This window comes from Ascidia mentula, chromosome 5 (genome assembly GCF_947561715.1).
Source record: "Ascidia mentula chromosome 5, kaAscMent1.1, whole genome shotgun sequence".
In the NCBI taxonomy this organism is placed as follows: domain Eukaryota; kingdom Metazoa; phylum Chordata; class Ascidiacea; order Phlebobranchia; family Ascidiidae; genus Ascidia; species Ascidia mentula.
Window position 1 is genome coordinate 4,381,707 of NC_138570.1, and position 15,252 is coordinate 4,396,958.

The window sequence follows — 15,252 nt, forward strand, 5'->3', positions numbered from 1 at the left end:
GGCGGAGTTCGTTATTTCGAGTCTGGCAAACATCACAATTGTATTACTGGGAAAATATACACGGAGAAGAAGTGTGGCCTTATATAGAGTCTTTTTTAGGAAAAAATGCTTGCTGTACCATGTGGAATTGGTGTAGTTATAAGGTAGCAAATTGATAAGAGCTATACTTTCATGCTTTTCTTCAATAAATCAATTTGTAAAGATACTCTATACTGAATTTTTTTTACAACTGGATATCATATCATAGCTTTTTTCGTAAATTATACGTGAAAACAAAACGTTGCAACTCTTAAACAACATTTTATTTCTTAGACAACATTTTATTTCTTAAACAAAATTTTATGGTTTTGGCTTTCAGCGGATGACGTAGGTGCTACAGGTATTTTGTTACAGTGAAAAAACATCGTCATACAGTATTTTGCTCATTACATGAAGTAGTAGAAAACAGTGGAAGTACAGTGGAAAATGATTCAAGTGCAGTTACGGAAACAGTTTTGCACGTGCAATGAAGGAAACAGTTTAAACACAGGCTACATCTCATTCTACATCGCCAGCATTGGCAGGACGTGCCGGCTGTGCGTACACACTTTCCTCGGCATTTGGTGGAGAGATCGGACGCAAGTAGCCGTCGCTGTTGGTGGGCATCTCCACCCTCCCTGTGGATAATAAAGCGTAAAAGTTTAAGTGAAATTAAACCGTTTAACACAAAGGTAACAATATGTAGCCACCTGTCTTTGAGAGCAAACACAATACATATATATAACTGACCTACAGTTTATAGAAATCATTTAGCATATTTGCACTGCTGAACTTGAACAAAACGACATTTTCGAATCAACAACCTCACCATTTTGGCCGAAGCTGTTTTGGTTTTCCAGGTGCGTCATCTCGTACAAACGGTTTTCAACCATTCTGCCGCCACCTGATTGGTTGTTAGGTGCGGACCGGTTGGGGGTGGAGGGCGGACTGCGCTGAGGGGGTCCTACAACTTCGTAGGTCGTGTTCGCGACCGAAAGTGGCAAAGGCCGTTGCGTCAAAAGCAAACTCCCATCGCTAAGACAATAATTTATTCAATGTCAACATTGTGAATGGTTCAAACGTTGGAATTTTTGGCTTAGGAAAGCCAGTTTCCCAATCAATATAGTATTAAGTCACAGGTTTATGATCGAGGATCGTGGAAAAAGGTGGCTTACATTGTTTCACACTTTACCTGAGTAAGTATGATCCACGCATAACGCATGATCCAGCAAATAAGCAAATAAAACATGTAGAAAACGATAAATCATACATTTTCGATCGTGAAAACATGTCACCCTTACCTCGATTTCTTTCGCTTGCGTAGTATCATGTACGCAACTGCAACGATAGCTATAGAGAGCATGAAAGCTGCACCCAGAATCGCGATCAAAAGAATGATATCACTGGAAAGTGCGGCCGCAGGAGGGAGCAAGGGAGGTGCGCTGGTGTTTTCGGTTTGGTTTCGAGAAGCTGATGTTCCGTTGGATGCTGTAAGTGCGGTAAACATTACATAGAGCAGTTGACAGACACAGGAATAGTTGAACAGATGCAGTGGTCACTTCAAAAATTGTATGAAAATATTGGATGTTATTTTTTTGTTTGGTATATTATTTTTTTCGCCTGTCAATGAAGTTATTTCATGTTCAATTGTACAATGCGTGACACAGCCTTTTTTAATTTTTAATTTATCACAACATAGAGTGAAACTATCCTTTCGCGGGCAAGTTAGGATGAGTAAAGACAGCTGAACTATATAGTCATGTTTTCACTTAGACGTAAAATAAAGGATAGCAATCCATCCCTTCACTGGCACAGTGGTGCCTCTTAAATATCCAACAACGTTATGACGTTTCTGGGAAGCTAGGAGCTCGACAAGCGTCGAAACCCGCAATACGAAAAGGCAAACAAATGCACGCTTTGGGCAAAACATAGCGAAACGGACTTTGGATGCCTAAATGCAGATAGGGCTCACAACACGACCTTGTCTAGACCGACGTAAGAAATCAATCGAGCGTGCTTAGGTTAGTTGAATATTTCTTCGAACTGCATGTGCTGATGTTGCAATGGTAATTAATAACACATAGCCTCAGTATTGGCATCGGCAATTTTTGGCAGATGCCAATCTGTACTTTCTGTGAAATTTACTCGCGAAACGTTATAACACGTACTTGGGGATTTGTTTATTGTCTAAACAATATGTATGTAGGCTGGTTCTCAATATCGATAACAGTGACAGTTTTATCATATTTCGGCAAAAACGCCGTTTTAATGATAAAAGCATTATCTTTTGTCGAAACGTCTATAATAAAAATATACATTGTGGTCCAGCTTTTTCATTTTACTAACATGTTTTTGATTTTGGAGCCATTTAGCACCTTATACGCACTTGTAGTAAATCAGAACCAGGGTCAAACCTCTCTTATATACCTGTCGCAAATCGGTTGCATCCCAAACACCTAAAGACCAAATTTATCGCAATCCACAAAGTTTATCGCCCACTTGTACGAATTAGTTACCATTGGTGGGGCTTGGAATTGGCACGGCTGTTGGAAACGTGCTAGTGGGTGTTAGTTGCTGTGAGGTGCTGATCACACTGGTTGACTTTGAAGGTTCAGAGTTTGTTGGAGTTGTTGTCCTGGCGGTGGTTGTGCGAAGCACGGAGGAAGTTGTTCTGAATACAAGTTTTAATTAACGCATGCTATCATTCTCGTTACGTTTTCCAAAAGTTTAAGCCTTATTTAGATTCCATTACAAAAGGTTGCTTAAGATTAACAAACCACAATCCCTCTCAATATTAAATTTGTGTTTACTTTACGCGAAAAAATTCCAGCGATAGGTTTATATACTCTTTGTAGCCTACACGTCCGATGTTAAGAATATATTCTGTGTATTTAAATTTATGCAAAACACTCATCTATTATACATACATGCAGGCGCCTCCGACGCACGTCTGTGATTCATGCTGGATTGAAGTTCCGATGGCACCCGCGCATCTATCACCCGTTGTTGTACTCTGTGAAGGTGATGGAGATTATAAATCTGCGCTTAAAGTGCAACCAAAAGAAAAAGCCAACACCGACCTGTCGCAAACAGACCCGAATCCTCCGTGTAGTGCATCTGTTATCGCAAGACCCGAACGCCGACCACCCCGTCCACGAATAGGTGCAAGAGTCCGCATGCAGGCATTTTTCCAGTACATAACACTGGTCTGCTACCCCACAAGATCCCAGCCTCACTCTTGTGGCGTTTTCGCACACAAAATTAGGCAGCCGTGAGGTGCAAGTCCCAGCATTTCCCAAAATGGGTGCGGGGCATGTACAAGGTAAGGTAGACGACTGCTGGGTTACCCCCAGGTGGACGTAGGTGCTCAATAGCAAGAGTACAAAAAATCTTGTTTCCTTTAATGTCATGACACAATCATTTGTGGATTACACAACACCTACTTTTGGTGAACCTGAAAATTAAAAACAAATATCACTGCGCGTTTAAACAAACGAGTTGAAACTAATTGCTTGTAGAATATGGTGAAAAAACACAAACCAACACAAAAAACAGTATTTTGAGACGCAACAAAACTTTTAAATGATTACAAGTGGAAAAAACTAACAACAAACAACGAACTAAATTCCGTGATATTTGCACAAAGAAACTCTGCCGTAACAAAACGCATGTGTTTCAGCCGATGGAGTATTATGTATTCAAGAAACCACAAAAGAAGTATAACAGACAGAAAAGCAATATCCTACAGTACTGTGTGAGGAACATGTTGGTGCTTCTCTATTTTAAGCGTCACGAATATTACAAAGCAAACAACTGTAACAACATTTTCATTTCAAAAAAGCCTTCAAAAAGTGGTTTTTACTGCATCCTTTCCTTGTCAAAAAATGTCCATTCATTATCGCAGTGCTGTGAAAAATGTTTGTATCTATACATGCGTAAAGACAGCAAATTCTTTCTATTCGCAATGACAAAAACTCCTCAGTTGATCTCAAAGCTAAACACTTCCGTCAGACCCTTGAACCACCATTGCGCTCCAGGGACAAGTAAACGCTCTCTGGGATGACGGGCGGCCCCGAGTTGAACGGCTGCAAATATCCGTTTCCGTTCGTGTGGAAGTCTGAAGCTACTTGATACCCTGAAGAAAGATGTTGGTAAAAATGCAACAATTGTGAGCAAGTAGAAAGGCACGAAACACCGAAGTACATAATGTTAATCCGGTTTTTAAAGCATTGATAATGATGTTTCAATAATGGATAAGACAGAGTGCAACAAGTCAAGTGAAATTGACAATAACAAGCAAAAAAGTTTGCGAAAGTATGTATCTACCTAGCAATCAGACCAAATGTTTGCGAACAAACAAAGCAGGAAATCAGATAACATCCGCCTTGAAATCCGCAGGTTTATATAAAAATCGTGAAGCAAAATACGGCGCATACCTGAGTCATATTCTTCCTCCACAACCGGTCGGTCCACGTTTTTCGGGTCGATCGTCTCGTAAAGGGAGTTGTCCACTAGTTCCTTGTTATGCAACAAGGAGGGCCGGTCGGGTAAAGGAGGTCCAGCTTCTTCGTAATTCCCACTTTCCCGGTAGTACATCCGATCAGCGCTGGTTGGAAGTCGACGTCCAGCAGGAGCACTGGAATCATTTAATGTAACGGTTTTTGTATCTGTCTAACGAATTTGAAAAAACGTTTCGATTTTTTTGCAACAATAATATGGAGAGTAATGTATTTTATTGAAGTATATACAGTTTGTGTAAGGTTTGTTTGTGGCTAAACAAATCAGTATACCCATTGTAGCAAAACCCTGATATCAAAATTTAAGTGCAGGGACATAGACGAAATGATGATATAGCTGCTCACTTTGTGTCGTTGTGACGTTTCCGTCTCCTCGTAATTACAACTGCAATCACCACAATGGCGATGCAGAGTAGAAGGACTGATCCAAGAATAGCAGCAAGCAGTGTGTAATCCAACGGCTGTTGGACAGAATCCGTTTTACCGATGACATTCGTGGATGTCGATGAAGATGATGATAAGGTTGTTGGTGATGTTGGAGGAAACTTGGATGTAATTCCGACTGCAGAAACAATATTGTCACGTTAAAGAAAATAATGTTTAGTTTTTTTTGCGACCACAACGCATTGTCGCGTCGGTTTGATGAAAAAAAGCTTGGAACCATCTAGTGGACGGTTATTTTTTAAAGCCCCAGTTGCCGTTGGAAATAAACGGTGATAACGGAACGCCATTGATTCAACACAAGTCCAAGCAATCCTTCATAGTTCATAGGTTGTCTAGTGAGGAGTGTTTCCAGTGTTTGACGTTGTGTAAATAAAATGTTATTGCCACAATGAAAAGATTCAATAGGTAAGATTGCCACAATGGTAAGATTGCCTTTTTTGTAAAAAAAAACTTTCAAATTGTTGAATATTTTTTGCAAACTAGATTTTCAGAAGACCACATAAAAAAGCACTTCCATTTTCGGGTCGGGTGTACATTGGTATAAGACAAGATGTACAAACCAATGAAACCCAATAAATATATTTATGATACGAGTTACAGGAAAAAGCGAAAGCACGCGGCTTAAAATGGATCGTCTGATACCACGAACGCTCGGGTCTCCGAACACATCAGCCGTGACTCCCATCATGTTGTGTGACTAAAAGTAAGTGCCAGATTTCGACAAATGCGTTACGAACGCGTGGCGCAGAGCAGTCATGTAACGTAAGCAAAACTTCTTGGAAGTCTAAAAATGGCCTCGTTTGCTGCATTATCGCGGCTCTGTCGCAAGTCTGTCCGGGCGCCCACGAAGGGAATTTTTAAGACTTCACATTTGGACATCGAGATGTAATTATCGTGTAAAGCGTGCTGCACGATTTGCATTTCCGCTGGTAGTTTGTTTGCTGACTCCCTAATAAAACCTTCGAGTTGGCTACAGCGGTTTAATTTATTTTTGAATGATGGTCAGGATATTTATAATGATTGGGTGTTTATCACGAGAACATGCCTATCTGATTTGTTAGGCCTACCTAATGTTTACGACATCTTGTTTTAATTTGAGAAATGCAAACAAAATCATTATTGGTTAACCTTCGATTTTTCAACATACATGTTGCTATGTTATTCCAAAATGTATATAAAATAACAAAATATCGTCATCCAACCTTTGCTAGACGTGATGGTCGCTTTTGATGAGGTTGTCTGGGTTGTGGTTGGCGTGGTTGGCGTGGTTGTGGTGAACTGTGGCGACCTCGTCCTTATTCTTGTCGGAATCGGGGTGCTGTAATGCATATGTGACGCGGATTAATCTTAATAGACCGTAGAAAACAGCTGATAAAAACTAGTGTAATAATGTACATGCGCAACGTACGTCGTAAGCCTGCATCCAATCTTGTTGACGCAGATGTCGTTTCGGGTTTGTACGTTTGCTCCGAACGCCCCAGCGCACGACGTTGATTGAAAGGGAGGGTCTGATCCAATCTGCGTGAAAATAAAATGTAACATAAATAACGTGCACTTCAAAAAAAAATGACACATTTTACATGTCCATGTGCATTTGATCGATTCTGAGATTTTACGACCTGGTAAAACGTGGGTCTTAAAGTGTTAAAATAATCACGCGGTCATCTCATTACAACATATAAGTTGTAGGAATTCAAGCATATTACGCAAATACACTTTCAAGGCAGTCTCCTTTTTCCGAGTACAAAAACATTTTGTGATACGAAAATTAAGTTACTTTCTTGTTAACAGAAAAAAAACAGTCCACCGATATTCTCCACCCACCAGGTAACAATTTCTAGCCGCCGGTTGTACCCCAGTACCGCACTGGGTGTTACAAGGTCCGTTCGGTGCCCAAGTTGTCCAGAGGCCCGCGCAGCTCAAAGAGTGCGTGCATGTCTCTGGCTTGAAACAACTGACCGGGTGTGCACCCAGGTAGCACTGCTGATATCGTTTGGCTTTGTCGCAAGTTTGGCCCTGGCTAGGGATAGATCCGCATTCACTCCACTTACTCCAAGTACCGAACTGACAGCAAAACGTCTGCTGAGCTTCTACTGTGCATGCGATGGCAAACGCCAGATACAACAGTGAGAGTGCTTTCAAGTGTTCCATGTTGTTCAATCAGATTTGCACAGTGGAACAAACTCTAAACTGACCACAAAATACATTCCCTTTAAGAGAAACATATATGTTGGTATTAAAGGAAAAATACACTCCATGAGACCACCTGGCACCCAAAAGCTTTCCAAAATCCCGAACACAACGAAACTTGCAACGCTTTCGGCGCAGAAATAAAAAAAAAACTACAAATGACACAAAGAACCGCAAAACATGAACAGCAACTGGAAGATTAAAACCAAGTGGCAGCGGATAAGAACTGCCCAGTCATAATGTTGGTGATTATCGCTCGAGTTGGACCCTCGCGCGCGCACATGCATTTTAAGGAACAACTCGCGTCACGAATTTCTCTTTTGCGAATTTGCTTTTCCTGTGGACTGCCCTGCGTCACCGTCGACGTGCCTCCAGCGAACATGTTTACTGTTAACTCTTCCACGTTTTCTTTTCGCCACGATTTATTGGTGGACGCATCCGGTGGCGCTAACGTTTCGTTTCCCGCCTGCTGACGATGATGCATTGGATGACGTCGGCTTATAAACACCGGGTACAACACTGGCTACTCGGGTGGAAGAGTTACTCAATCATATCCAGGTTTCGGGCATTTAAAACGTTTTCAAATCGGCGTTGACATTTAAAAACTATTAATTCAATAAAAAATTAAAAATTAATGCGATCCCAAAAGCTATGTTGATAAGAAAACGTCGCGACATCTTCAGTTCTAACTTAAACCTAATTATGGAATCGACATTTGTTTGTTCAATTTGTTTCACGTAAAACTTTTGGAAAGCGGGGAAGTCGGTATTGAAATAATTTTAAAGATATCAACTTTGTTGTGATTTATATCACGAGCAGTATGGAAACGTTTATTTCCGCGGGCGAAAATAAGTTAGCTTTCTTATTCATGGCAAATGTATTTCTCTAAAATAAGTATCACCTGCGTCCCGATCAGCTATAATATTGTTACTACCAGCACATTTTGAAACACGAAACAGAGCAGTTAAAAACAACAGTCTTCGAATAATGCTGAATGGAAATCTGACCTTAATAGCAACGAATCAGGTTTAGTTTATCCCACCGTAAAAGCCGTTTCCTCGCCTCTTCACCTTGAACTTTTTCCCACACTATCGAGAATAAATTGATAAAATATGAATCAATAAAAATTGGGCAAACGAAGAGGTTATATCCATGTTAGTGAGCACACAAACCATGTTGTTTAGAAGTGTCCGCTGATACAACCCGGAACCGTTTATAAAAAATAACAGCAGCTGATCCGTTTTGGGGTAGAAATACATGGCGACAAACACGTTGGAAGATTTAGCATCGTGTGTCCATAAGCTGTAATAAAAAGTGGAGATTGACTCATACGTGCCACATTATAAAAAACACCACTATAACATATGTATATGTACTGATAAGCGGTATATTTGTACCTTTGAAATAGATCAGTTCTATTTTAGCAGGCGGAAAGTTCGACAAGGCATATTCGAGGACCGTTGGAAATTTTAGCTAAAACCAATTTAACCAGATACACAAACTATGTATGTAAGTTCATTTTCTATTCGGTTGGGTTTTTGTCATTGATATTTCACCTACAGTTGCTCATACTTACATTGCAACATACAAAACTCATTTAGGCTTAGGCTCGAGCAGAAAATGCCCGCAAAAATTCCAACCAAGGAGTGAATCAGTTCACACAGGGAATAATTTAACCTTGCTCTAACCTCGTTGGTGTTTGCCGCGACGCCGCCATTTTAGTGCACTGTGAACCCCGCAAATGGCGCAAAAAGTTGCTTGCAGGCAACAAACACGAGTAGTGCGCCAGAGTTTATCTTGTAGAATCGCTTCGATCGGGAGGGCGTTTAGTGTGATTACCGCTCGCCGTAAACGAGCCGTGTCTGGTGCCTGTGCATTTCCTGGACCCCGCTAAAACCACCTAAGCAGTCAACAAAAATAGATCCGCGTTTACCAGGATGGGAATCGGTCACGCAAGTGTTGCTTGCGTGCGAGGATTGGACGTGGGAATGTGAGTGATTGAGGCACATTTCACGTTTGTGGTAAAGGTGCTGCGAAAACTGTTAAACGTTTGACGAAAATAGAACAACCCACGCTACACAGGTAAGTAGATAAAAGTGATTGGTCAATGCGATAATTTGAGTTTGTCCAATTTGTGGCTAATGTTTGTTTAAATGATTTGCCGTTGACTGTTTCGTTGGAAAATGTTTTAGAGGAAAATACTTAATCCCAACAAATATTTGCCTTGAATGTTTTGGACAACGACAACGAATTGATTCCTATTCGATATGTTTCAGTGCAACAGAACGCATTTCGATTGACGCACGTGGGAAACGAACTCGGCAATGACCTGAGTCACCACAGTTCAAGCTTGACTGTTTTTGGTACGAATTCGCCCTTTCAAAAGGAGCAAATTCTCCGGAAAAACATGTGCAGGTGATTCACCTCAAGAACTTTAAACCCAAACCAAGACAGTTGATTCAACAAAAGAACTTGCGTCGCAAACACGGTTAATCTGCTTATTCAACATTCCTGGTTCATTGTGTGCATGGCACCGCGGCGGGCGTTATTCCGAGTCACGGACATTAGCTAACCCGAACCTTCATAAAAGGTTATTGGAGGTTTTTTATCGGATAAAAAGCAAACGGAATTAACTATTTCTGCATGTTTTTGTTTTTTGTTCAACTTCTTTTCTGGGAAAAGTTTGTCTTGCCATTAAAGGAACGCATGTACAGGCGAAATATACACAATACGTTTTACAGTTACGTCTACTTGATAGGCTCTTACACATTTCTTATCTTTGGCAAGTTAAACTTTGTAGCGCTTTGTCAATTTCAGCACCCTTTTGCAATATTGCTGATATTCTATCCGCCGCCCAATGCGTTTAATTCCACATCTATCGCAATTGATCTATTCCAAAAAATTTAACACCCAAAATCAACGTGGCAGCGTAACCAGGTTTTTCTCCAAACTGTTGGAAATGCAAACACTATAACAAACCTTTGTATGACCTCGGGTATGGTACCACTTTTGAGACATCATAACAGCGCTGATGGCCCCGTCAATTATATTCGTACAAGCAATGCCTCCCCATCGGCATTTGTGATTCACCCATGCATCTATGGGCGATACTGTTTGTTGCATGTGATCGTCCTTGCAGTTGGAGCATTTCAGGAGATCGACGATAGGAGATGTGTTTGTGTGAGTCATGTTGGTGCTTCAAGCTCAGCACCTACGCGCAAAAACTTTGGGCTTTTCGAAACCCGGTTTGTCGAGACTGCCGAAATGCCAAACCCCTTTATCTCAGAGATGATCGCATTCGAGTGACGCGCCGCCCCCGATGGGGAAACCACAAGGTCTGTTAACATCTTGCGACCAGTTAATGTAAATCGAATCTTGCAACTTTTTGTTTCTGTGCAAAAAAGAAAACCGCAGACCAAACTTTTCTATATTCGGTTTCTAGTTTACCAGACGACAAAGAACGTAAAAAATTACCGAGCCTACAATATATGTGCTTAAGTGGGTTGTAACTTTTAGCTGGCAATTATATTAGAAAATTGAACTTTCAACTGGTAAATACGTTCGGCCAACTATCGAACAGTTTTCCGCCTTTTGTGGTTTCAAATAATTAGAGCGTGGTATAGAACATGTACAAAGTTTAAATATAGGTTACGTTGGCCAAAAACATTTTTCACGTTGGCACGCTCTGGGTCGGTGACGCTTTCCTGGAATTAATTAAAACGAGGTTCGCGAGAATGCAGGCTTGGCCGCATTGCGTGAGAATGCAATAAACAGTTCCCGTCTGTCCGGAAGGAGTTTAAAACCCTCGCAAGATGTTGCGGGAAGCCGATGCGGCCGTCACGCCAAAGAAGATAAAGGGATAACTTTTGTTGAGAAGTGGAAAGTATCTAAAAACTTAGGTAGTCATTTTGTGTGCAGCACATTCTAAATGCCGATATTACGTAACATTTAGCTTTAACGAGAAAGAAACCCCCTCTTACAATGCGGTCCATGGAGTTTGCATTTAGAAAAGGGATTTGAAGCACGTGTCGGATTTTCACGTTTCCCGGCTATTTTTGAGTGATATTCAAGATCAAAGTTGATTAGAATGCCAACGCTAAAATTCCAGGCTATAGCCTTGTATACAATACGGAAGACTTGGAAGAGACTCAAAGGCGTATATTTAAAAACGCCACGCCCGCACAGGACGCCGGGCCAGGCTGCCAAAGAAAGGTCAGTGAAAAGGTTTGCGCCGCCTGGCCTGCCTATATCACGCATGTGGCGCCTCGGAATAGATTTTAACGTCTAAGCGCGCACTCTGCGCGTAGGCTAACCGGTTAATTAACATCTCAACAGCTTCTGAACTTTATCTCAGCGTTAAGATGAGTCGGAAGAAAGTGCATGATGTCATTCTCCGTGTGAATTCGATAATAATCCCGATAAAGCACCAGGAAACACGTCTTCATCCCGTGTTCGAGCGAGGGCGTATTTGCGCCATGTTTATCCGTGTGACTGACGCTTTGCGACTCCGTGGGGTCGACGCCTCTGCTCTGCAGTCATCCTCACGCGATGCGGGCCAAATCCGATGTTTGGCCTACGCATGTCGGTGCTCCGTGTGCCACTGTTACCGACCAAGTACAAAGGAGTCATTTAACCCAAAAAAATCGGCCATTTCACTGCCGTAGTCATCCCACCACCGCAGAATTTCGTGCGAATCTGTTTATTACTCCAACGTACAAGACCCGGAACAAAACTGGCGCCTTCGGACATTAACTGTGTTTTTCAACGAACCTGTATAAGCTAACGAAAAATTACCGTTTTCTATGGGCGCGGTGCTCTTCAACATAACAACATTACGTCAATATACATGCGTAAAGTTTCCACGCCTAAACTGAAACAAATATGTTTGTCCACACTATAGTTCCGTCGCATTTGAACCTACTCGTATCTGATTGGAAATTTCTGCTGCGAGAATCCATGCCTTCGGCGATATGACAGATGAATGCTATTTAGTAACAGGATTAAGCGCAGTCTGCATACATATCCATGCAAAACATCGATGGAATGCTGTGGATAACGTGAAACGGGGATTTTCAACCTATGCCAGTTTCAGTGTGATGTCATTTGTGTTATGTGGCAACATTTGGTTTCAATACAACAACAATCCTCCAACTGCACTGCATTGTTTTGTCGAAATATTAATGCGAAACTCAAAGGTTTTTTTGCTGGAATACCTCGCGTGTTACACCCGCGCGATCACTTCCGTGAAACTTATACGGTTTCCGCGGAACGGTGTAATTTGTGACCACTGAGAAGCAACAAGATGCGTGATCGAATTTAATTGGTGCAAAGTGCGGGCAAAGATGATTCTCACGCGATTTCTATTCACCCCCATTTCGCCCCGCATCTAAAGCTCACCCCGGAAGCACTTAAATTGCGCTCAGACTCGTAATAACCTCCTTAGATGCGTTTTTAATTGGGCCACCAATTTATCAAAGCAAATTGCCGCAGCCTAAAACACGATTTTGGCGTTGTGTCACCCAAATATGGCCTTCACTGACACTGTCACGCACGAGACCTAAAGTAATAAGAGTTACACATATTAAAAGTCCGATTAGCCACCACTGTTGTATAATTGAGGCCCGACCGACTTTTGTGAATTTGTGGCGCCTTTAGATCAGCAACAGCAACCAGCATTTGGGCGGCACTTTCTCAGAAAAGATATGCGCAATTCGCGGTCGGTCATAGCGCCTCGCCCGCCGCTAATTGAAGGCACAGAGTCGCTTGAAGTCAGTGTGCCACAAATTATGAACCGCAGCATTGCGCTACACGCGCCTCACAGGCACGTGACGCGTTTTCTCACGATTGCGCGGGCGTTCGCGCGAGAAAGGTGTCACGCGTCTGGTATATAAACCAAGACTCTCTCTGTCTCCATATAGATATTCTCGGTATAGCAACGTAGCCACGAGACACGTAGACAAAAAAATGCGCGCATTCTGTTTGGCCATTTTGTTCGCTTGCGCATGGGCGGGTGCTGATAAAGACCCGTGTCTGGATCAAACGAGGTGTTATTGGACTTGCAAGCTGGTGGACACCATTTGTCGACAAACGGAAGAATGCAACAACCCCGAAGTTCCGCGCCTCGAAAGAAGAGTTCGACTTTTAACTGGTAGGACTTAAATTTTCTTTCGTGAGTGTTGAGTTATTCGCGGCGAGAGTTATTTATTAAGAATGCAAAATTATCGCCCAACAATTTCTTTTGCAGCTGCTTTGGAAAAGTGGAAAGCGTTAAGCAAGGACATAGGTATGTTATATAATAATCATCTCATATATTTTAAGTACTGTATGGCCGCGCAGAATAGTATTTTGTGGTACAGAAAGGTAATAGGGCTCACGACCTAGATCTCTTACTATTCGGAATCTGTCCGCTCTGTAATTAATTATCTAAATACTAAAATTCCGTCAGCTAATCAGATTTATGCCATGAATTTTTTACCTATCGTGGACCCAGTGACCTTTCAGCCGTATCAATGTATTTTACAGAATGCAAGGGAATAACCTACAACAGCCACTGTTACTTCCTGGTTGACGATCAGGGCAGCCGTAGCATGTTACCGTATGTTGAGGCACAACAGGCGTGCAACCAAAAAGGTGCAAAACTCGTGGAAATTGACAACCCGCGCTTGTACTCTATGTTATACGAGTACGCGGAAAACAATGCCAGGGATTTCCTCTACAAAGGAAGGGAATTTATCATTGCCTGGACTGGAGCTTCTTACGTGGTAAGTTAACCCTGGGGACTCCGTATTTAGGTGCACATTTTTTGGGTTTTTTTGTTCGGTAATGGAACGTGCGTGCACTAAAATATTTTTGGGTGCTTCTGTTCGGTAATGGAACGCTTACAGTTAAAGTTAGACTGACTATAAAACATATTAATTCTACGATGCGTTTTGACGTCTATATGTTTTTTTCGGGTTGGGAAACCAAGGAAACGTGGTGATTTCTTTTTGATTATAACACAAAGCATAAAAAAAAACAATATATTTATTTTTTTAATTATTATTTTTGGAATATATTTCCCATAAATATATTTTTGTATTTTTTTGTATATTTACTCGGTTAAATTACTGCCCAAAATTTCTGATCACGAGCGCAATAATTTGGGACGAAAAGATAGGCAACGATTAATCAGCAAGTCGCCATTTTTGCCTTCACGATGCGCCTTAAACTGTTGGCACCTACCGTATCTTCGTCCGTTCCAGAGCCATGGGTCAATGTCGCGATAAATAAAAATTATTTAAACTAAAAAATTCTAAGAATAAACGCAATAAAAACAGAATCAGCCTAGTTTTTCATTCAAAGTTTATAGCTTATATTTTGCCCTATACACACAAGATCGCCAGTTCCTTATTCAAATGATATCCTGCTTGAATAAAGAACTAAGGATGCCGATAATATATTTAATAAAAAGCAGGCTAATTGTCTTTCTATATGGCTTTGTGTGAGTTAATACTGAAAGTGCAGTGCGTGGTCTCCAAGTTGCAACCCCAAGTTCATTTATTTAAAATCCTAATACAAACAAATACAAATCATCAAATAACATTATAACTACTTTTGCAGAATTCTACAGTGTACCTTGGCAACAGACTTTCTGATTTCGTTCGATGGGCTCGTTACCATCCTTTCAACGTGCCGAACCGAAACCGCATAGCGATGGTGGTGTCTCTCGACCCCAAGCAACGACATATGTTCGACGCTACGGCTACGACTAAGTTCTACCCTTTCTGTCAAAAGCAGCTCAAGAAGACCAGTTCGTAATAGCTTGCACCAGCGGCGTTGTTTTTGTTCCCATTTTTTGCGTTTTTGAGCTTGTCGGCCTATTTTGCGTTTCTGAATGCAACTTATGCCTCGAGTTGGCGATCGTGTTTTAAACGTGTTCGTTAACTCAATTTTTTTCGCTTGCTTTCAATAAAATATCAGCTGAAGAATATCCAAGTCTCTCGATTAAGAAGTTATTGTGTGCAGAGTTACAGTCGTACATACTTTTTAACAGAATCCTACGACCTCATTGTAAAGCGACAATCTTGTAATATCTGCGGACCCG

General features: G+C 41.4%; 3 protein-coding genes across 3 annotated transcripts; 1 reads left to right on the forward strand and 2 right to left on the reverse strand.

Moving 5' to 3' along the window:
• Positions 1-374: 374 nt before the first annotated feature.
• LOC145903632 (uncharacterized) lies at positions 375-3,428 on the reverse strand. The gene is made up of 6 exons (XM_082991741.1): positions 3,099-3,428; positions 2,946-3,031; positions 2,535-2,689; positions 1,320-1,506; positions 848-1,053; positions 375-656 (listed from the first exon to the last, which is right to left on the reverse strand). The coding sequence occupies exons 1-6, from the start codon at positions 3,426-3,428 to the stop codon at positions 538-540; spliced, it is 1,083 nt and encodes a 360-aa protein (XP_082847867.1). The 3' UTR covers positions 375-537.
• Positions 3,429-3,545: 117 nt separating this feature from the next.
• Positions 3,546-7,130, reverse strand: LOC145902000 (uncharacterized). Its single transcript, XM_082989834.1, has 6 exons — positions 6,804-7,130; positions 6,388-6,497; positions 6,182-6,297; positions 4,881-5,097; positions 4,455-4,654; positions 3,546-4,153 (listed from the first exon to the last, which is right to left on the reverse strand). Exons 1-6 carry the CDS (start codon positions 7,128-7,130, stop codon positions 4,026-4,028), a joined length of 1,098 nt encoding a protein of 365 aa, XP_082845960.1. The 3' UTR covers positions 3,546-4,025.
• A 5,971-nt stretch (positions 7,131-13,101) lies between these two features.
• On the forward strand, positions 13,102-15,132 carry LOC145903574 (uncharacterized). The gene is made up of 4 exons (XM_082991668.1): positions 13,102-13,317; positions 13,414-13,452; positions 13,692-13,930; positions 14,769-15,132. The coding sequence occupies exons 1-4, from the start codon at positions 13,134-13,136 to the stop codon at positions 14,964-14,966; spliced, it is 660 nt and encodes a 219-aa protein (XP_082847794.1). The 5' UTR covers positions 13,102-13,133; the 3' UTR covers positions 14,967-15,132.
• Positions 15,133-15,252: the final 120 nt, after the last annotated feature.